This window comes from Pagrus major, chromosome 4 (genome assembly GCF_040436345.1).
Source record: "Pagrus major chromosome 4, Pma_NU_1.0".
In the NCBI taxonomy this organism is placed as follows: domain Eukaryota; kingdom Metazoa; phylum Chordata; class Actinopteri; order Spariformes; family Sparidae; genus Pagrus; species Pagrus major.
The window spans coordinates 37,562,105-37,584,678 of NC_133218.1; the positions used below are offsets into that span (position 1 = coordinate 37,562,105).

The following is a 22,574-nucleotide window of genomic DNA, read 5'->3' on the forward strand; positions in this document are numbered from 1 at the left end:
TCATGTCACTAAAAAACATCCTGTATGGACGATAAGATGATTTCAGAAATTGTAAATAATTGATTTGTGTTGATGTCGATTATCACAGCTGATGAGGTGAACGTCTGAGCAAACACTTACTATTTACACATCCAGCAGTCACACAGCAGCATTAGCATTCATCTGGAGTGCTGATTCTGGCCACTTGATGAATGTAAGTACAATATTTACCCTCCACTCAGCTCGCTCTCCATCAACTCCAGAGAAAATCATCTGTTTCTTTTGTTTACCAGCGAGCATTAAACTGAGCCCGTTGTTTGGTGCTGAGCAGGTGGTGAACCGGTTCCTGCAGGACGGTGCCATGTTGCCGTTTCCAATCTCTGGACAACATTGCAACGTCGTGTAGAATTCACAAACACCACATCGGTATGACGATTGGTCGAATTTGCAGAAATGTTGGTGAAGAATTTGCATCTTCCTGGAGGGACTGGTGTGTATGAGAGCTTTTCTGACGAACACTGCTGACGGAGGTGAAGCTGGTGAGACTAAACCAAAACAGATCATTCTCTGAGTTTGTCACTGCAAGCGACACCTTCCACTTTGCACAGTTTCATCCATTGTTCATTTAAGCATACTGAATACTGCAGCCTTAAAACTTGAAACTGAAACATTCAGTCACTATTACTTTGCAGAAAAAATCTCAAATCACAGAGGATGAAAAGACGTCAGCTGTAGCTGGATGACTGGATCAATCAGTTATGAGTATGAGATGATATCATCTTAGATTTTGCTGCAACGATTAGCAGACTAATTAATCAAAAGAAAATTAGTTGCAGAATGTTTGGTAATACATGAATTGTTTCATTTATCAAGCAAGTCTTTGGGTTTTGGACTGCTGGTTGAACGAAACAAGCAATTTAAAGACGTTGTCACGTTGGGCTCTGAGAACTTGTGTCTTGTGACATTTTGAGATGAAACAATTTATCAATTAATTGTGTAAATAATCTGCAGATAATCAATCATGAGAATAATCGTTCTAGTTTATAGAAAAAGACACACACATCCCTGTGGGCTGAAGTCAGCAGGTAAATATAAATGTAAACGTGGGGACAGGAACCGGTCGGGCAGCTTCAGTCTCTCAGACGGACTTTCAAGACAAACACTGCAGAAGCAAACCGGACATTAAACTGTCCATGTCCAGCGAGGGGAATCCACCGCTGCAGGGGTCCTGTCAGACTCACACACCTGGTCGCAGGTGTACAAATGTACAAATGCAGATGCAGTGTCGACACACAAACATGTCTACACAGCACAGTTTCTACACACAAACAAGGACACACTGGCCATCTGTCTGAGCTGCTCTGGGCTGGAGGGACGCTCTGAACACTTTCTCCTCTATTATCTTTCCTCTGTGTGATTTTCAGTCTACTCTATCACTCCCACAGCATTATATTATGTTTACAGAGACACTTCCTCTTGTGGGTTTTTCACTGAAACTCTGAAAACAGGAAATGTAATAGCTGCAGGCCAACTTCTCTGCAAGGTCTCAGGATGACGGGGAAACTTTGAGTGGCTCATAATGTTGTTGACTGAAATGATTCACAGTCTGCAGAATGACCTCGGGATGACCTCGAGTCGACACAGTCATGAGAGTCTGAGCGGACGTACGGTTGTAATTAATGAAGTCATCACGGGTCACGTTTCTGCCATCTTCTAAAAACTATTACCTCGTTATCTGAACGTCCTGTGTGCGCGTGTGTGTGTGTGTTAGGTGGACTGGCTCGGAGCGACTGGAGGAGAGTCAGATCCAGAGGCTAAATAATTCATTTCAGATCCAGCTGCTTTCCAAAAACAGCTGGGGGCTGCAGAGCAAACAACACTGACGCAGGAGTAAATAGAGAATTTGTCGGGGACTTTTTTCAGTTGTGTTTTCGGTGCTTTCATGGCAGCAGGATGGTGTGTGTGTGTGTGTGTGTGTGTGTTTGTGTGTGTGTGTTCATGGTAATGAATGATCGTGTCACAGTGCAACAGTGTGGCTCATTGATGTGGTTTGATTGCTTTTGGACAACAATGAATCTGTGTGGCTCAGAGGAGGACGATACACGAGGCTTTGATAAACACACACAGCACTTCATTGTTTGCTTTTTGTCTTTTCATTGAGTTTACATACAACAACAAAAATATAGAATATTGCCAGTCGTCTCCCTTTAGACACAGTTTGTAATAAATGTGCAGGTTTCTAGTCTTACGAGGTCGGAGTCACGGATCACGGAGGGAACGACACCTCCTTATGTTGCACCTCTCAGACAGGCGTGTAACCAGACTGTAATGTATTACATATTACTAGTTACTATTATCTAAAAGTCATAAAAAAAACTGCAGAATGGCGACTCAGCATTATAAAATGGAAGAAGGTAATATTGTCTCTCTACTACAGCCTCAGCCTGGTCTCTGTTGACTATTAAACATGCATTCAGCTGCATTCAGAAAACAACTGGAAAAATAAAAAATAGCTCGGCTCCCAGGCAACCGACACACCCGATGGAAAGGCAAAATGATTGGCGACAGTCGTGTGTGATTGATTTGTTGATAGCCAATCACAGCTCGTTCGAACATGGCAGCAAAGTCACAAGAAAGAGCCGATCGGACCTCCAAACTGGGAGTGCTGGCCAACAGAAACAGGTGGAGACACCTTCATGTTGTCGGCAGCAACATAAAGAAAGACCGACGTACTCAACGACACAGCGGGCAGGAAGAAGAGACAGTATGTGTCCTGTCAGAACAAGTTCTGTTTCGTTGGGCCGACAGTGAGCGATGGACTTCACAGGAAAATATTCACAACTGTTATCAGTGGACACTTACAGACTAAAGGAACACAAATCATTGGAGACAGGACACAAATTAGGACTTTATGACCACTTTAAACGACTGAACTGTGGAGAATCTAACTAATCTGACCATGTAGAGCAGGTTCATACTGACAAAAGTTAAAATTTAGGTTGTTATGAGCCGTTTTGAAAAACATCTGTGAACAATTTATGAAATTACAAGTAGCGACACATTACTGGACAAAGTCACTGTAGTCATTGTTGATCACATTTTAAAACATTTGCTCATGTAGCAGAAGTAAAATGTCAGTTGTGAAGGTGAAAATCCCGAAGGGGAACTGAAGTCTTTGTTTAATAAGCCAACAAGCGGCCACAGTTGGCCTTCTAACCCTCCGGTCAGCCGCGCTGCCACCAGCCACCGGGCGACCCAGTCGACCAGAAGTGGGTCAAGAGCAATAATGCCTGTAATCCATCAAGAGGACGCCGAGTGTTAGAAACAAAAAGGTAGCAGGATTTTGTTTTAAACTGGTATTTAAAGTGAGATCAGTCTGTCCACACAGAAACAGATGATGTAACCTGAATCCAGATCTAAAAAAAGAGGTCAGACAGGAACAAACCCAAAGTGAAGCCAGACGTTTGACAGTCTGCTCGTGTCCCCGGACTCCAACTGTAGCTTTTCTCTTCTATATTTAACTGCATGTTAAAGCTTTCTGCCTTCAGGATGACAGACACAGAGAGGAAAAAGACACATAGTGACATTTGAAATAATGCTTTTTGCATATTTTGGCCAAATCTAAGAGGAAGATTACTTCTGAATACGGCACGTCATGTCTGTTACCGTCACAAGGATCACGTCAGGCACCAGAATGAAGTATTGTTAGTTAGATTTGTACGACAATAAATCTTTAAAATACAGAAGTTAGACATTACAAGATAAAAGTTAGATCTATGACAGCTTCAACTGGATGCTCTACATGCATACGAGGACATAGACAGTGTTGTAGATATTATGGATCGACTGATACGATGACCAATATCTGGATGTAAATTTACAGTAAAAATAAAATCTTGGTATCAAAATTTAGAATAAACGATACAATTTACTGTAGTACTGTAAAATTTGGGGTACTTCTGTAAAGTATCTCGTAGATATATTTTACATTTTAACTCAAAATTGGCATTGCATCACGTTTCATGTCATTTTATTAGAGCTGCAGAGATGAACTGATAAGCTGTCAACTATTAAATGAATGGTCAAATATTCTGATTAACTATTAAATCAATCTGAGTCATTTTTTAAGAAAAAAAGCTTCTTTAATGTGAATATTTTCTGGTTTCTTTCCTCCACTATGACAGTAAACTGAATATCTTTGGGTTGCGAGACATTTTAGAGCAAAACGGACACTTTTCATTATTTCCTGACGTTTGACTAACCAAACAACTGACCGACCAAAAGAGATCAGTCGCAGCCCGACATTTAAGGTTTCAGTTCTTACTCAGGAAACTTGAGTATTATTCTGAACAAAAAGTTGATGATAACATTGTTAAAAGATCCCTGAGATGAATATTTTCCTCAGCTGAAAACACCTAAAAACTAACTGTGGAAGACGTTAATCTCTTTGTGTTTCACATCATGTGCTTATGATAAATGTTATCTGGGAGGAAAAATCATCGCTCGGCCTCGGCCAGAGAGTCAGTTAGTCCTGCTGCACGGCAGTAAGAGACAACCCCTCCTCCTCCCTCCTCCTCCCTCCTCCTCTCTCCTCCTTTTTCTTTAAGAGCTTTTGGAGAAAGAAATGGTGAGCAGAGGACTGCCTGTGCTAGTTCACTGCACAACTGACAGTTGTGTGCTGTGTTGCAGCCCTCAGAGGGATGCAGAGAGGCAGAGATCTGACAGAAGGACAAGAGCGCACACACACACACACACACACATATACACACACACACAGACAGACACACACACACACACACACACACACATATACACACACACACACACAGACACACACACACACACACACACACACACACACACACACACACACACACCTGAGGGCACAGGGAGGCAGATGCATTTGCATGTTACACTGGTCACACATCCTTCTGTTGGCCAAAGTTGTGTGTTATATAAGAAACTAAGTGCTTTACTCCATCTACCTACACTACACACACACACACACAGAAGACACACGTACACACACACACACAGAAGACACACACACACACACACACACACACACACAGGACGTTAACTTTTTATACCCGTTATGTACAGTTAGTAAACCACTTACTATATAATTTTGTCTCCGGGCCCAATCAGAGCAGCTTTGTGACGAGCGCTCTCTTCTTTAAAGACACACTTCATGTTGTTATTGGACCTCACAGACCTCCTGAGCGCCCCGACGTCCTCCCGCTCATTGTCGGTGCTTCGGTTCACGGTTGAGCTTCACACATCAACACTGAGCCGGGAGGACATGCGAGGATAGGAGCGTATATTTTTAACTTTGGGAGAGCCGTTAGTGTACGTACGTCCCTCTGCAGGGGTTCATGGAATGGTCAATGATGGAGTCAGACGGAGGCATCAACGCAGCGGATGGATGAAGCCGACTGTGGTTTTGTAGTTCAGTGAGGCTGACAGAGAGCGAGTCCTCTCCACTGAAACCAGACAGCTGATCGCATCACGTCAGGGTCACGAGTCTCACAGTTTGACTTTCATTCATATCATGTCTGCTGATTGACTTCTGAATCAGGAGGTCGGGTTTCTGACAGCTCAGTCAGCAGTAGACCTGTTGGCAGGTAACGTTTCTGCGAACACACTGACACTTCTACAAAACACGTCGCCAAATTCACATGACATGTTTATGACCTGACTTTCACGTCGGGAGGTCGAGGCGATGGTGGTGAAGTTACAGCTGGGTTTCAACATCTGTAACCATGACGCCACTTGATGCTTTTAAGTAGAGCTTGGGACAATTTCCAGATGTGTTTGTGGAAACTAAAACTATTATTTAAGCCAAAATAACACTTTTTTCTAACACTAGCAATGATTTTTGTGCCAAACATTGTCACAAGATAAGATTGAAAATTGAACCTAAAGAAACACAAAGTTTCAACATATCTGAAAAATACATCGCAAAATTTTTAATGATTTGGTTGTTTTCTCTGACCATATACCAACAACCCGCTAAAATATCCACGAATCCCGTGAAATATAAGTTGTGCAAATATAAGTTCAAACATTTCATTTTCAGGTTTTATCTAAAAAGTGTGTATATTCAGGCCAGAACTCAAATATGTTCACATCTATTCTGCCAACAAAAAGAACTGAGCTCACCTGAGTTTTTGATTTTTTCAGTATTTTTAACTTGAGTTGATTCAATAAGCAACTTTGATACTGGATGAAGATTTGATGTGACGGTATAGGAACATTAAATATCTGCTAATATTGTTTGGATCATTTTAATCTCTCAAATATCAACGTCAGTGTTTGGCCTCAACGATCCGTCCTCAGTCAGGTTCTAATCAATCAGCGCAGCGGCCCGTCGTGAACACCACCTGTTTATTATGTTGGTCGAAGGCTAAAATGTTTTTTTGTCACATTTACAGACAAAGAAACTGAATGAGGGAAAATATTATCTCGTGCTGTGTAATGGATCTGACCTTTGTCAAGAGGTCATTTAGCCTTTTTATATTATTGAGAGCGACACGAGAAAAACAGGAAAAAGTTTTGTCTGAAAAACTGAAAAAACACTTTGAGCTGCGTGTTGACTGACTCACGTCTGTCTGCAGCCTTCATTCAGCATTTCTTTTTTTCTTATTCACAAGTTTTTACTGACTTCATTTCTTTGACTTCTTAAAAACTGAATGTCTCTTGTCGTCTGCACTCGGAGAAACAGCTGCACACACTCCATCAGATGTAATCACAGATGTCTCCACAGTGACGAACAAACATCCAAAAATATTTTCCTCTCTCTTTTTCTAATCTGTCTTCATCATCAGCTCAGACTGAACGCAGACGGTTAGCTGCAGTATTTACTATTTAAATTTAATTTAAAGGTTTTAAAACCGGGTTTAAAAAATGATCCAATATCAACTCATCAGATCTTTTTTCTTTTACCGTTTGCCTTTTCCTGTGGATGAACGTCAGGGTCCGAAATGAACACCCCAGCATCAAACGTGGGAAGATTTTTCTTTTGGCGAGTAAATCTCCACCACACTGACGGATACATGTTGGTACCAAAATAATAAGAAACTGTGCTATTACAGCATTATTCAGTTTTAGAAGCTAAAATCATCACGATATTCAAATCGTTTCTCCATCGGCAGATTTGAACAACAAATCTCAGAAACCGTTTAATTTAATTCTTCATGTAAACATTAATGTTCTTTAATACTGAACCCGGCAGGACGGTTCCTCGTACAATCTACAACATCAGTTCTCTCAGAATCTCTTTCATATCCCAGAAAAATGTGGTATTGTAGCTGAAATATCTCATACTGAATTGATAATTAATCAAATCAGAAATCAGTGGCAGAGTCGCAGCTCTAGACAAATTCACAACACATTTATTTATTGTCAGATTTAATTAAAGACAGAACGAACACAGATGCATCTCAAGACTAAAGACGGATTTGTGAGCGGTGACTGTGGATCTCTAATTTCCTGAACACTGAAAGCAACACTGAGGCTTTGTCGCTTGCACAAACATGTTGGGGTAACGTGAAGCAGAGAAAATGAGCCACAGTGTCCTGCCATGAACTCGGCCTCCGGCTTAATCAGCAGTGATGAGACGATCCCAATGGACACCACGTAATTATGATGACCGTTCACCTCCTGTGGCCACGGGAACGACTCTGCTGCAGCACGCACTGACCAAGAGGACACTGAGCTGCAGTCCATCTCTGAGAGCAGAGGAACGAGTCTGCATCATCACAATCACCTCTGATCTTCTGATTTCTGACTTTCAGCCTCTGGAGTGCAACAGACAGGTGATTAGGATCTCAATAACGAGTCCTCCTCCTCCTTCGTCACACGCCGCAGCCTCCCCTCGTTGACTCGTCTCACTTACTCAAAGTCAACGAGCTGTATTGATATGAAGCCCAGACCGCTGAAGCATGGCGGTTATTGATGGGGACTACGACAAGCACCCACTTAAACACATTTAGGCAAATGATTTGAGTGCTCGTGTATGAGTGCAGAAAAGTGCGTGCATGCATCCTCATGCCAAGCTGTAAGAGGCAATGAAAGATTGATGCTCAGCCAGGCCCTAAATCATGCATGCAAATGGATATGTTCTGCTAATGTACAGTAGGAGGGAAACATGTGCACCCATGCAGACACAAAAACAGATGTTTAAAACATACACACACACACACATACACACGTTAGCCAGGTACAGCTCCACAATGCTAACTCACATCAGTTCCTTTACTACTATAAAACAAATCTTTTGTGGTAGTCGAGGCCTCTGTCTCGTTCTTTTTACTGAATCTTTGTTCCTGTCCTTTAACTCACGTTGTGAAAATCCATCATCTGTGAGGATGTCCCACTTAATTAAATGCATCAGAAGGAGAGGAGACTTTAAGAGGAGCTCAGAGTGATGATGCTGTATCTGTATATGGAAATCAATTATCCAGACATGTAATGTACACGTGTGATGAGACTAATGGAGATAAAGAGATCACCTGTCACAGAAATATGACACAAACATCTCCTCATTTAAAATCTGTCCAGCAGCTGAATCCTGCAGGTCAGAGGTGAGACTGTCACCGCATCATCACCACGATGCTATAACAAACAACACGCATTCATCGAGGGTGAGATACAGATCGAGGCTGAAACAAGTCCTCCAGAAACTTGAACAAACTTTTTTTAAATCCATGATCTGAATGCACTGATTGCAAGATGTCAGCTGTCAGCTGCTGCTCGTCTACTACTATCATTAATCTAGTATAGACTTAATTAAGACAACTTAAAGTTGTTTATCTTCTGCTGTTCGGTTCAATAAACAGGTCTTTAATGCTCTATACTGTGTTTTTGTCACTATCAGTCTCTGTAATGTAAGTCTGAGCCCACTGTGAGTCGTCCAGGACTCATCATTTGTGAAACGTGGTGACTCCATGTGTGATCTACGTATGAACCCCAGATCCATCATAGTTCTCATCTCACTGTCAGGGATTCACATCATCAGTGTGTCGAAATATTTTTTGTCCTTTTAAGCATCACAGAACATTCAGCGATCCAATAAAAAGTGGTTTGTTCTGGATCACCATAAAACAGGTTTATCTGATCACCGTGTTGTTCCTAAAACATCATAATTAATGTTTAACAACCATCATTTGAATATACGAAAAGCTGTCGTGGTCCAGTGGGTCAGGTACCGGACTGTCACTCAGGATCGACACACTGCTTGGATCAAATCTTTACACTGTTCACTTATTATTTTCTGTTTCTCTTCAGTTTTCTGTCTCTTTGGTTTCGGTTCAGGAATAAATGGTTTGGATCAAATATATACAGTACTTTCACAACATTAAACTAGTGATGTAAAATATATCAAAATGTGGAAAAATATCAATACTGAACATTTGAAACTGTTTCCACAGCATCCATACTGTGCAGCCGCCTCCTCTCATTCTTCTGACAAACGCTCAGAAGTCATTTATCCTGAATGCTGTTGTGCTCAACACACACAACACAAGCCTTGTTATATTTATCTTTTATTAAATATCTAAAGACGTTTTGCCCTCGAACATGTTTTCCAATATCGATATTTTTCAAAGTATTGGATCTAAGTTAGAAATTCCAGTATCGTAACAACACTACTTTATTATTATTTTCCATTTCTTTTCAGTTTTCTTTGGCTGACTGGTTAGAGATAGGGAACTAAAATACTTAGTTAGGTTCAGGAATAAATGGTTTGAATCAAATTTATACTTTCACATTGTTGCACAGCTTTGACATTACAAAAACGGACATTCAAGTAAAGAAAAAAAACAGGGCAGTATCAGATCGTGCACATATTTGATCTGTCTTTGGATAACTCTTCAACTTTACACTTCTCCAACACATTTTTCAATATGTCTACTGATTTACAGACAGAACACAGCGGCCATTACAATAACACATCACATCACAACACTAAATGACGACAGTACAATCCATTAGGAGCCCGGTGACAGGTGAGACAGGTGAGACAGCTGTGCAGCGAGCTCATTGGCAGCACTTCAAAACAAGGCTGGACTGAGACGCTCATGTGTGTCGTGTCCTCCATCATATCCGTGCATCTCCTACTGGTAATAGGAGGAGCTGAGGAGCGAGGACAGGAGAGTGATGAAGCTGGCGAGGACTGACACGTGAAGGAAGAGGAACGAGCTGTTCATCACGTTAAAGAGGGTCCTGATTTATTGTCGGGGAGCTGAGCTGCACCTCGAGGACGGCCGGACTCAAACAGCGCCACAGAAACTTTCCTCTGAGGCGACTGTAAGAGTCCTGACGGATCTCTCAACAAATATTTAGACTTAAACTGCAGTCTGAGGTCCAGATTCAAACCACAGTGATTGTAATCAGCGTGATATTCTGCTCACACTCATTAGAGAGTATGAGCTGTGGACGGCTAACTCCAGCAGCTAGAGGCTGTGCAGCTGTGAAAGCGTCAAACATCCTCAATCCCTGTGATGCATTTAGTAAACATGTTCGTTCTCTGATGCTTCTGCAGTTTTGACTTCAGTCGGCAGAAGACTGATGAGACGATTAAAGGGGTCAACAGAATATTGAGATAAAACAAATGAGAGCTGAGGAGTGAGTGATGCTGAGGGAGAGCGAGCTGCAGATACAGTTTGCTCTCCTCATTTGATGCTCCATTTAACAGAAACACAAAATAAAGCCGTCCCCAGCGCAGCGCTGCTTACAGACACACAGTCGTTATGGAGTCGTATAAGAAGAGCAAAAAAGTGCAGCTCAAAATAGACAATGTGATTTTTCCTCTGACTGTTTTTTTCTCTCAGCTGCTGTGATATGATTTGTAATAAGCGAGGAAACAACAGTGACTGAAATCCTGACAATCGCACTCAGCACATGACATTTCACCTGATACATGAGCAGTGATAAAGACGCTGTGCAGCACTAAAGATGATTTTCAGTTATTTGGATTAAAAAAAAAAAGTATTTAATATGAAGGCATTTGGAAAATAAACCCAGGAGATCAAATGTTACATAACACAGTGTAATTCTCATTTGTGCAGGCTTCATAAAAAACCTTGATAAACGCAGGAAATCTATCTTTAAGATGAAGGATTAGATTTATTCTGAAATATATCAACTGTCGAACAATGTCAGAGATCAGAGAGAGGAAATGAACAAATGTCACAACAACAAAAAATGACAACGAAAGGTAAACATACAACAGAAATCCTGAACTCGATTAGTTGTTTGGTGTTTTGACGCCTTTTTTTGCTCTATTTTCTGACTTTATTTGGACCAAACAACTAATCGATTAATAGACAGTGAAAATAATCATTGTATGTTTCAATTACTAAGGTTGTGACTGACACTCTGAGTTATGTTTCTCCAGTCTCAGTTCTTATGGTGGAGGAGCTAATGTGGCTAGTGGGCAAACAACAGCTTCCACAAAGTTTAAGAGACAAAATGAGATATTGAATATTTTCTAATTTTCTAATATTTTTTCCTTCTCCGCTGCTTTCATTTCATTCCAGTATCGATCGACCAAATCATGGATACATTGGTAATGGCGTATATGTTGTCCAATATGCTTTTTTTTTAAAGATCATAATGCAGAAAAAGATGCTTTGGGTAATTTATCATTATTAAAGTCCCAGTGGAGTTCACCATTTCAGTGCACTGATGTCATTTTGGACAATAAAGTGTATCGACTGCGCTCTACGATCAAAGCCCGTCTTTCAAAATGGCTGAACAATGGAGAGCCTGTGGGAATCACAGAGTAACTCACGATATGACACTATAATGACACGCTGTGCACAATAACGATTGTATCACTATACAGTGATTCTGCGATACATTGGAAGGCAAACATCTGTTTAGAGCTCATGCATTCTTTTTAATACAAATATCAATATTTGGCAAAAGTGTATCGATAACGTATTGCAGAAGAAGCAATACAATATATTTCCGTATCAATATTTTGTCAAACCCCTACGGTGCAGGATAAGGGACAAAACTGATGCTGCAGAGGCCGGTTACTGATCTGGCCAATGATAAGCCAGCACTGGTAACCGAGAGGCTGGTGAGGAAGAGAAGAGGAAGAAAACCCGATCGAACGCTAATGTAGCTAGCATCAGAAGCAGCTACCAGCTGAGGAACGCTAATGTCCAACCAGGGCAGGACCTGACCCAGCGGGTTAGTAGGTTGGACACGAGTCTCATTTTCCACCGATGGCCTCTCCGTTAGCAGCGCCGGCTTATCATTGGCCAGATCAGGAGCTGGGAAACAGCCTCTGCTGGCTTCTCAGTAGAATTAATTTTGTCCCTTATCTTGTGCCATACCACCCAAACTCACAACAGCGTCGACACGATTACACTCTGCATGAACTGAAAGATGGCGGTTCAGTTCATGACCAGAAGCAGATACGTGTCACCCTGTTCCTCACAGAGATGAATGGAGGGAGAGGTCCAGTCTGACGCACCGTGACACACAGTTCTGTGGGCGGGTGTTACCGGGCCAACATCCCCAGTGGTCAACAGAGAGTCTAACAGTGGTGTAACTCTATTTATCTTCCCCCGTTCTGGATATGCAGCTGCAACAATCATCACGTTCCTCATGATGCAACAACTAGTTTTGTTGATGAGCAGTAAGTGCTCAGACAGACCCGAGCAACAGTCGTCATGAACTTCACTAACGAGCTTCTCTGAGACAAAAAGCTACTGACAAACTGTGGCCCCACACAGAAGACCCTTAGTGGGAAATCAAACCTTTACACAACTTAAAATAAAAACTAAACGTGACGCAACAGGAGTGATTCCTTCATGTGGAGAGTAAACTGACGCTGCTCCTGTCGTCACACTGGGGACAGCTCCCGGTGCTGACATGAGTCTAATAAACTGAACAAATGAATTAACAGGATTCTTCATTTTAATTTAATAATACTGTGGCGTACTTAATTCAAACACAAATCTAATTCATCAGTTATATTAAAAACAACAGAGGTCTCACTCACACAGATAAAGATGGTTTTACTTTGAGACACAACAGCCTGAGAAAGACAATCCTTCTTTAAAACTCCTCATCATCCTCAGCTTCTCACACTGACATGGTGTCTTTCATTGGGTGTGAAGTCAACCAGTTAAATATAAACTATATTATCCAATTCATTAGCAGCTGTTTCTCCTGTTACAGGCAGGAAGTCGCAGCGGAGTGAATGTAAACAGCACAACAGTTTCATCAAACAGCTGGATTACACCGAAGCATTTCAATAAATATATAAAAGACTCAAACCCTGCAGGTCTATCTTTTCACTATCACTGGCTGCTTAATGAACAGCGAGAGCCAAAATACTGGCGCTTTGGCTAACCTCACTGCACACAGGTCTCAAGACTCACTCTGGACACCGGTCATCACATGACAACAGCTGCCGCGGCCCAGTCAGACTGATAAATGCCTCATATGAACACCTCAGTCAGAACTGGACTCGGACTGGTGGAGAGGGTCGATGTAAACCTTTGATAATCCGTTCAACAGGAGAATATTAACGCCTAATAACAACGTGTTTAATCCGTTTGTCTCTGTCTGGAGGGACAGAAACATGGGGAACGTATCACACACGACCACTGTAGGAACTTTTACTAATCACCTATAATCCAAAAGAAGACGTTCCTCTGAGAGTAAAGCTGCTAAACCTCCAATAAAAGTTCACATTTCATTCACATAATTGTTGCTTTTTCAATAAAATGTCTGAAGAATTCAAAAGAACTTCAAGATTAACTGACTGCCGTCATCTTTCAGGCAGATTAAACACACATCTTATTGGATCGGTTCATTTAGTGACCAATCAGACAAAATCTTTTCTTCCATCCACGAGTCGACGTTCCAGTCAGAGGTGGCCGGAGACGCAGCTGCTCTACATACATGTAAACTGACAATTTCACAGTAACAAGCTGCTAAAACCGTTTTAAATGCCCCTGAGTATTATGATGATAATAACTCACATACAGTTGAACACATTACCCTGAAGAAGATCCACTGAACAGCTCACACAGCTCACACTTTGCTTATCGATGCACACGAGCAACACAAATATTCATCAGAAACTAAATATAAGGCAGCAGGTCAGAGCTGCTGAGCCTTTCACTTTACATCCTGAAGGACTTAGCAGCAGGAGAAGCTCAGCATCCTCGGTTACCAAAATGCAACCAGCAGTAGAATCCAACAACAACGACTGAAGCCAGAAACCAAAGCCAGAAACATTTACCAGCTAATAAGCACAAGAAGTATCTTTAAAATCAGTCTCAGGATTCATCATGTTCCCGGCTGTGCTGGACCAGGTTCTGCAACCGAACACATACGCAGATATCACAAAAATCAATCTGTAAAATGAAGCAGCTCTTACCTCGATCAGGAAGTCCCCCGTCCTGAGCCCCGCCTGCCATGCCACTCCCCCCTCGTCCACCGACTCCAGGTACTGCAGGGCGGGGAAGGCAGGTGTGGGAGTGAACTCCTCGATGGGCGTGTCCGCTGCACAGCGAGGAGGGACAGAAGAGGACGGAGACGATTAAAGAGAACGAACCAAAACACAAACGGTGCAGACAGAAGATGAGACAACGTCAGAGGAGAAGGTTTGACAAGGAGACAACGACAGGATGGTTTAGTTTAACAGATAATAACTCAAACCATTGTTGATGGCTGCATTTCAATTACAACTGAATGCAATTAAAGGAAAATTTCACCCAAAAATATTGAAAAGTCAGTCATTATGTGAAGTTTCGTCGTCCACAAAACATTTCTGGAGCTTCACAGCTGTTTTAAATAAACCAATACAGAAAGACGAAGAAAGGAAAACAGTATCGCACCTACACAAGTGAAGAGGCCGGGGACTAAAACAAGCACAACAAAACATAAAATGGCTCCATACAGCTCGTCTGGTGAAATTCAAGTCTCCAGATCTCGAACTGATTTAAATAAAGACGTAATTTACAAACTCAAATCTTCACTGTAGCTGCTAAGCTAAAAGTTTTAGCGCACACCTCGTCTGAGGGTGTAAATAACGTCTCTTCAAATCAATGTGGGATCTCAGGGCTTCCAGAGACTTGGATTACTTTTTAGTCTCCAGCTGCTTCAGTTGTTCAGGAGAACGCTGCATCTCTGTTTTGCTCCAGAAATGTTTTGTGGACTACGAACTATCACCCGGCTTTCCATCAGGATGGAGTTGGATAGAAAACGACTGACATTTTGTTTCTGGATGGACTTGAATGATATTAGTAACGCCTGATCCTACTGTAACAAGTCAAATCTGCAGTGGAAACGGCCGTTATTACCATTTTAAATCACCAAGACGTGGCTGGGATGTGTTGACCCTGAGCACAGAGGCATGAAGCAATGTTTACGGTGAAGTAGTTTAGTCTTTTTCACGAGGCTCTGCTATTTTTCATTTTTACATTTCGTTAGGATGCATATATTATTATGAAGTGCTTCTTGAGCTACTTCGTTACGTTGTTATGAATGAACTTATTTGAACTCAAATAACTAAATAGCAAACAAATAAACAGTAATAAATAGGCTTCATATGTTGCATAATTAACACAAATAGAAATGGCTTTAGAGTTTTTGTCATATTGTGCAGACTGTAACTATTATTTTACAGCTACAGTGTCTCCTGTTTATGACCCAACACTGGCACTTTAATCTAAATAAAATCCAATATTAGCGAATATTTTCCACTGAGGTAATAAAATGTTTGAGCCTTGTTGTCACTTGTTAACGTTTCACGACACAATAGCTAATTTTGTATACAGATTAGACGATGACAACCAGCTGGTATAATAAATGCCTGAACGCTCAGCTTTGCTTCAGTTTTCTGTGAGGACGCAGCAGCATCAGCTCACACGTTGGATTTATTCCCACCAGCTGGACGCGATTAGCATGTCAGCAGTCGTGACCTCAGAGAGGATAGCAGGTTAGCTAGCTGCCACAGTTGAACAAAAGGTGATTTTTTAAAGTATTAGTGAATTACTATGAGTACATGTGACAGCTTTAGAGACTCTACGGGTTTTCTTTGTCATTATTCGACTTTTGATGGAGGCTAATTGTTTAATACTGCTTCCCGTCTTTGTGCTAAGCTACGTTTAGCTGGTTATAACACGCAGAAAGTCACAGACAGGCAGCAAATATCACTCTTATCTCTGTCAAAGTGTTCCTTTAAACAATAAAACATAACTTATGTATTAAAAGGAAGACTGTGGTGTCAGTAGGAAACCTTTGTCTTCATAGGATTTTCAAGATATTTATGAATCTCTGCTCATATTTAAGCATTTTTTGTGTCTATTCAGGATATCTGATGGAGGAAAGTGCTTTACGGAAGAGCATGAGGGAACATAAAGGTTTTTTATAAGGGCTGGTACCATTTCACAATTTTCAAAACTTTGTTTTGGGCTAACAACACTAAAGTCAGATTAGATTAATTGTCCCAGGCCCGTCAACACAGGGAACAAACAGATCCTCTAACCGTTAACATAATCTGCTGGGTTCGCCTTTAGAGATCATCTCGTCTGTCCACGAGTAAGACGATCAGCAGCCCTGACTAAAGTGAGACAGTTTGAAGTCTCTTTTCTCAACACAAAGCAGCGGACAATACGGTCTAAATTTAGCAAAATTATGATTTATCTGATGAAAGATTACATAATGAAGACACAAACATTTCAATGCCAACCATTCTCCGTCCCTGACAGCTTTCAATGCTCAGTGCTAGAGCTACATTTCAGCTGATACTTATAAAGTATTGAGGGTAGATACCCGGCACTAATGTTCAACAAGAGAAGCAGAGAGGTGATGAAAGTAACAGAGACAAACAGAGATGGTTATTTATGCCAGAAAGCACGATGGAAACCAGAACCAGCATGCATAAACACAATGTTTCGGTCCAAACATGCACAGAAAATGCAAATGTTGTTTCCCTTTCATTTCCAGCCACAGTTAACATCCAGCCTGCACTGTAGTATCACTCTGTTCTCCCCCACACATGGCTCCAGCCCACCATCCCACCATCCCTCCATTCCTCTCTCGCTCTCGGGGAGGTTAAAAAATATTGCGGCTGGGAGAAACCAGTGGTGACAAGTGACACTTCCTATAACTCATCCTCCTACTGGAAGACACAGTCCACGAGTGCGTACGAGGGTATTTACATGATTGTGATGACTGCGTTTCTTTAGGTGTCTGACACAGGGATGCAGGGAGGGAGAGAGGGATGGATGGAGAGCACAAAAAAAACAAAAACGCAGGGAGCAAAAGAGGATGTGAGCTTATGTGACAGCTCGAGCGGCGGTGTGTGTTTGCGTGCTCGTGTGTGTGTGTGTGTGGGTGTGTGTGTGTGTGTGTGTGTGTGTTCACCCCCGTGCGGGATAAGCTCGGCTGGGTCAGTTCCCCGGGGTGATAGCAGAGTGTGTCAGAATGACTAGAACATTCCTCTTGTTTTTCAAGCCAAATCCCTCTTTTCCTCCCTCTCTCCCCTCCATGTCAGTCCCTCTCTCCGTCTCTGCCTCCCCCCCTCTCTTTCTCTCTCTCTACGTCTTAAAAAAAGAAAAGCACGGGCGCACGAATACACTAAATTTACCTCTCGACAGTAACCATGGCGTAGACCAATCCAACGGCACCGCACAGTTGTGGAATGCAACGTGGATTATGACATGGCGAGAATCGTCATAGAAACCGACGCAGCAGCTCAAACTGGCTATTTTTAGAGGCAATCTCACGGCCTGGTAAAATATCAAACTGCCTGGATCGGCCGCTCGGATCACAACAACTCATATGATGATGTGGTGGTGGAGAGGTGAACGGCGGCGGGGAGGAAAAAAGGATTTCTTTAGTGCCTTTCCTCGATAAACAGGTGATGTCACGTTACAGATGTTTATTTGAGCCCTGAAAGCTGCAGAAAACTCCTGCAAACACAGAAAATGAAGGCAAGTTCTGGTGTTCTTACAATCAGCTGCATCCCTGACATCACATGGATCTGACGCTCCTGCAGTGTGTGTGATGTGTGCACGAGGCTTCACAATAAAGTTGCATTCAATGTATTTTTTATTGCAGAAGTTATTTGCATGTTTCTGTTGGCGGGGAGGGGGATGCATTCTCTCACACTCTCTCCTCAGGATGATCTAACATGAGACAAACTGCACAAAAATGCACCTTAGTACATTTTTGCAAAGTGTGCAGATGTGTGTGTGTGTGTGTTGGTGGTGGAAGCGCCAAAACAGACAGATGTGACTGCTGGTGTGAATGGGTAAAAGGAGATAAATGACTAAAAGCACATAAAGTCAGTGAATGTTCCTACCTTTTGCTCCTCTGAGGACGAAGCCAAATCCCTCATTCTCCTTCTTCTGGAGCACCACCGTCTTCTCGTCCACCACGCAGTCACTGTGGAGGAGATGCCGAGCAGAGCGCCCGTTAGCACAGCCCATCATCCGCAGCATGGCCACGGACGCCCTGCCCGAGTGGAGGTTCATGCTGCTGGAGGAGAGCTAGTCCGGCCAGGGCAGGGCAGGGCAACCCCGACCCCACCCCACCACCACCACCGCCGCTGCCGCCTCCCCCTCCTCCTCCTCCTCCTCCTCCTCCTCTCGCCGGCCTCTATCTCTATCAAACGGTATGACAGCGGCCCCGACAGCCCGGCGACAGCATCTCCAGATAGAGACGACCCAAAATAAAAAAAATAAAAGAAGAGGGAGACGACGAGAGAGGCGCGCCTCCCTCTCCTCTCCTCTCCTCTCCTCTCCTCTCCTCTCCTCTGCGCTCCTCTGCGCTCCCCTCAGCCGCCTCTCCTGCGCGGAGACGCGGGTCGGCAGCGCGGTTACCCCCGCCGCTGCTGCTGCGGAGGCTCCGGCCGGCGGTGTGGGAGTGCTGCGCCGTCGAGGAGAAGCGACATCGGGCTGGTGGTGTTAGCGGCTAATGGCTCATGATGAGGCGGGGAGGAAGGCTGAGGCTCGCCGGGCTGGTGGGGGGGTGGAGGGAGGGAGGGAGCGCGCAACGGAGGGAGCAGCAGAGAGTCGGTGTGGATGGAGGTCTGTGCGCGCGGCTCTGCAATGTGCAACCACAGATACACAAGCGACTGACTGGCTGGTGGGGAGGGTGTGTGTGTGTGTGCGTGTGTGTGTGTGTGTGTCATATGGTCCAGTCTGCCGAACTCATCGACTGATCAGTTAATTGATTATTGATCGATTTATTATTTGATCGATTTAACTTATTTAACTTTTGTAAAACAACTTTATTTAAACTTTCATCCTAAAAACTTTCACCTCTGTCACAAAAAGACACAAATCAGTGGGTGAGAGTCATATTTTTGGATACCACAGAAGGTAAAAGTAGCCTATAAAGAAAATCATATTATGACAGGAGTGACCTATCTTAACTACAGCTGCAACAATCAGCCAATTAAGCAACAGTCAATCGGTCCTTTCAGTCGTTTCTCCAGCAAAAATATCAAACGTTTGTTGGTTCCAGCTTCTTGAACGTGAGGATTTGCTGCTTTTCTTTGTCATTTCTGCCAGTAAATGGAAAGTATTTGGGTTTTGAACTGTTGCTTGGACAAAAGAAGCAATTGGACGTTGAACACCTGAACCGAGACCGAGGCTGCGTCCGGAACCACTCACGACCCATTATAAAGTGCCATTTTGTAGTGCTGTCTGAATGCATTGTGAAAATTATTATTCCCTATATAGTTTCCCACAATGCATCGTGAAAATAAGTGTACAACTGATGGTCACTAACCAAGCATTATATACCATCATGCATTGTGCTAGAGTGCAAGAAATGACTCGAGTGGTGTCTCAAGTGTTTTTTCATTTGACCGATGAGCTCGCTGTATACTGCAGTCCTCAGAGTAGGGACCAGTGCATGTCCCACAATGCACGATACACAATAAAATGTAATAAATAATGTAATGTAATGTAATAAAATGCCACAGAAGACAAAGAAAGATTCATTTTCATTCTCTTCATTTGTTGCCGTATAGAGCAAATAAATACAAACAGGAAGGAGCTGAAATTAACTGTCTTTATTCAACACTTCTCAATGTCTTACTGTCCACCTGACACAAGACGGGAAGGGTTTATGCAAGCGTCAGGTTTTTTCTCGACGACTCTCGTCTTCCCGTAGAAACCGTCATTAAGTATCTGACAGTACGTATCAAACTATTATTTTATTATTTTATTATACTTTATAATTATTTCTTGAGACTAATCTTGAGTACAACAACACAACACCAAATTTTAAAGACGTCACTTTGGGCTCTTAGAAGTTGTGATGAGCACATTTTATAAACTAAGCCAGGTGGACCCAAACTTTTCTGTTTGGAGGGCAAAAACTGAAAATAAATATTGGGACGAGGGCCAAATGGGACAAAGGCAACACGTGCACCACTTGCTTTATCTCTTTTTTTGTGGTTCAGGTCACAAAAAAATCCACTTCCAATGAAAAAGATTAATTCCTGCACAAACTTTCCACTTCCGCATTGATTGCAGGGCCGCGGGCCAAACACAGTAATGATAGGATGCAGAGTGGTGCAAGGATCTCAGGGAATCAAGGGATTTACACAACAATTAAAACAGCTTAATCAGCGATTAATGTTCACATTTTTTTTGTTAGTTTGACATTTTTATCACCAGACAGCAGTCGGGCCGAACAAGCCTTATGGCTGGCCAAAGTTGGCCTGCAGGCCTCACTTTGGGCAGCCCTGGACTGAACGATTAATCAACTTAACTTAAAAATAATCTGCATTTTAATTGATAACCAAAAAAAAATCATGTGTTACAGCCCTAATTGTTACCCTTTTTAACAGGCCAACTAAAGACAGATTGCAGATTTGTAGGGTCAGATTTGCTCGAGGGACCAAGCAGCCCAAATGTTGGTCGTCAAATTACCAAAAAAGCAGCTGACACATAATGAAAATGAGGCCGTATGATCCAGATTTACTCCGTGCATTCTGACAAACAAATATCTGGTAATATCTGATAACTTAGATCAGTTATTTCATAAATGAATTCAGGTGCTCGCAGGTTAACGCTCCATGATTCATCCTCATTAAACAACAGAGGAGACAGCGCTGCAGTCAGCAACCGTGGCTTCAAAATTAAAAAATGCATGTGACGTTCTGTATCTCATTTCCTGCCTTTGACTAACAGTAGCAGCAGCTGTGGTCGTCACACTGTTGTTGCTTCAGTTGTGTATGTGAGGAATCCTCCATATGGTGATGCAGCTACAGGAGAAGGATTACTCTCTAACGAGAAGCACCTCTCCAAGTTTGACTCAGCATCAGACCGTCTCATCTGACATCTTCCTCTAAACTCACAGTCCTGTATGTTAACCCAGTTTTTTTTTTTCCCCCGCTGGTCTCCGTTTTCTGGAACACGCATGAAATGGTACGTTCCGCCTCTCATTTCCTGCAGTAATCATGGCCGGGCCTGGTGTGGTGAGACTGATCAGAGTCATCTGAGCCGGGGGTACCGAGCCGAGGAGAGGTGCAACTTAAAAGGCCAAGTTCTCTCCTCCATGCCGGAGGTGTTTTGCCGTGAGGGTGCATCGCTCGGCTTATATTAGGTGAGAGGATTACACTGAATAGACACGTGGGATGAGAGAGAGAAAAAGACAGAGAGAGGGGAGAATAAAGACGGAGAGAGAGGTGCGACTGCCATCCTAGCAACAGTTCCCTTAGCAACGCAATCTGTCTAGAGAGGAAGGAGGCCCGCACTGCTGACACACTGAAGGTTATCTCCCAGCATTCCTCTACACACACACACACACACACACACACACACACACACACACACACACACACACACACACACACACACACACACACACACACACATCCTCTGGTCCATAGTGGACGGCTGCAGGTAATCACACCTTGATCACCCAAATCTGGCATGGCGGCAGCTTCAGTAGGTCAGCCTGCTGCAGAGAAGGGGCCTGACAGTTTATCGGAGGTGTCATCGTGTTCAACAAGTGATGCGAGGTGCTGACGACGGTCCACTTCATCAAAACAAAGTGGATGCAGCGTGAAGGATGTGGGACAGGCTGTACGACAGGCTGACGGGATAAAGTGCAAGCTTACTCTAGGGAGCACGCTGCCTCAATCTGGGCTCCACCGTGGGAGGCCGCGGTGTATTTATAGTCTGGAGGAGAGGCTCTGTATGCAATGCAACGACTGTTTGTTTGTCAGACATTCATCTCCCGCTGAGAAACTTTTTATTGGAGTTTGGAGGTCTGGCTCAAGGGTGGTTAGACAGTCATCGAGCTCTTACACCGCATGACTGATGGCTGGCGGAGAAAATGATGCAGGGTAATCTATCAGTCATGTGGACGAGGGCTTCTAACCTCTGGATGCCTCTGCAGAGCGCTCTCATTCCTCCGTATGCAATCACGTGACTCTGCAACGACTCCTCGGGCACCGGCATCATCAGCATCTTATCTCAGATGGCAGAGAGCTGATGCATCACGTACCGAAATCCACATCTGGCTCTCCTCCCTCTGCATCTCACCCAGCGGGGAGGGATCGTCTGTCCACGAGTCAGATTTGAAGACGGATGGAA

The 22,574-nt window shown here is 43.1% G+C and overlaps 1 protein-coding gene across 1 annotated transcript in view; it reads right to left on the reverse strand.

Annotated features, from left to right (window-relative positions):
- The window catches only part of LOC140994315 (SH3 and multiple ankyrin repeat domains protein 2-like), a 62,645-nt gene that overhangs the window by 34,126 nt on the left and 5,945 nt on the right, over positions 1 to 22,574 (reverse strand). Inside the window, exons 3-4 of the mRNA XM_073463885.1 lie at positions 18,320 to 18,402; positions 14,387 to 14,511 (exon numbers count right to left, since the gene is read on the reverse strand). Of these exons, the coding sequence (XP_073319986.1) occupies positions 14,387 to 14,511; positions 18,320 to 18,402 (208 nt within the window). The remainder of the gene's footprint in view (positions 1 to 14,386; positions 14,512 to 18,319; positions 18,403 to 22,574) is intronic.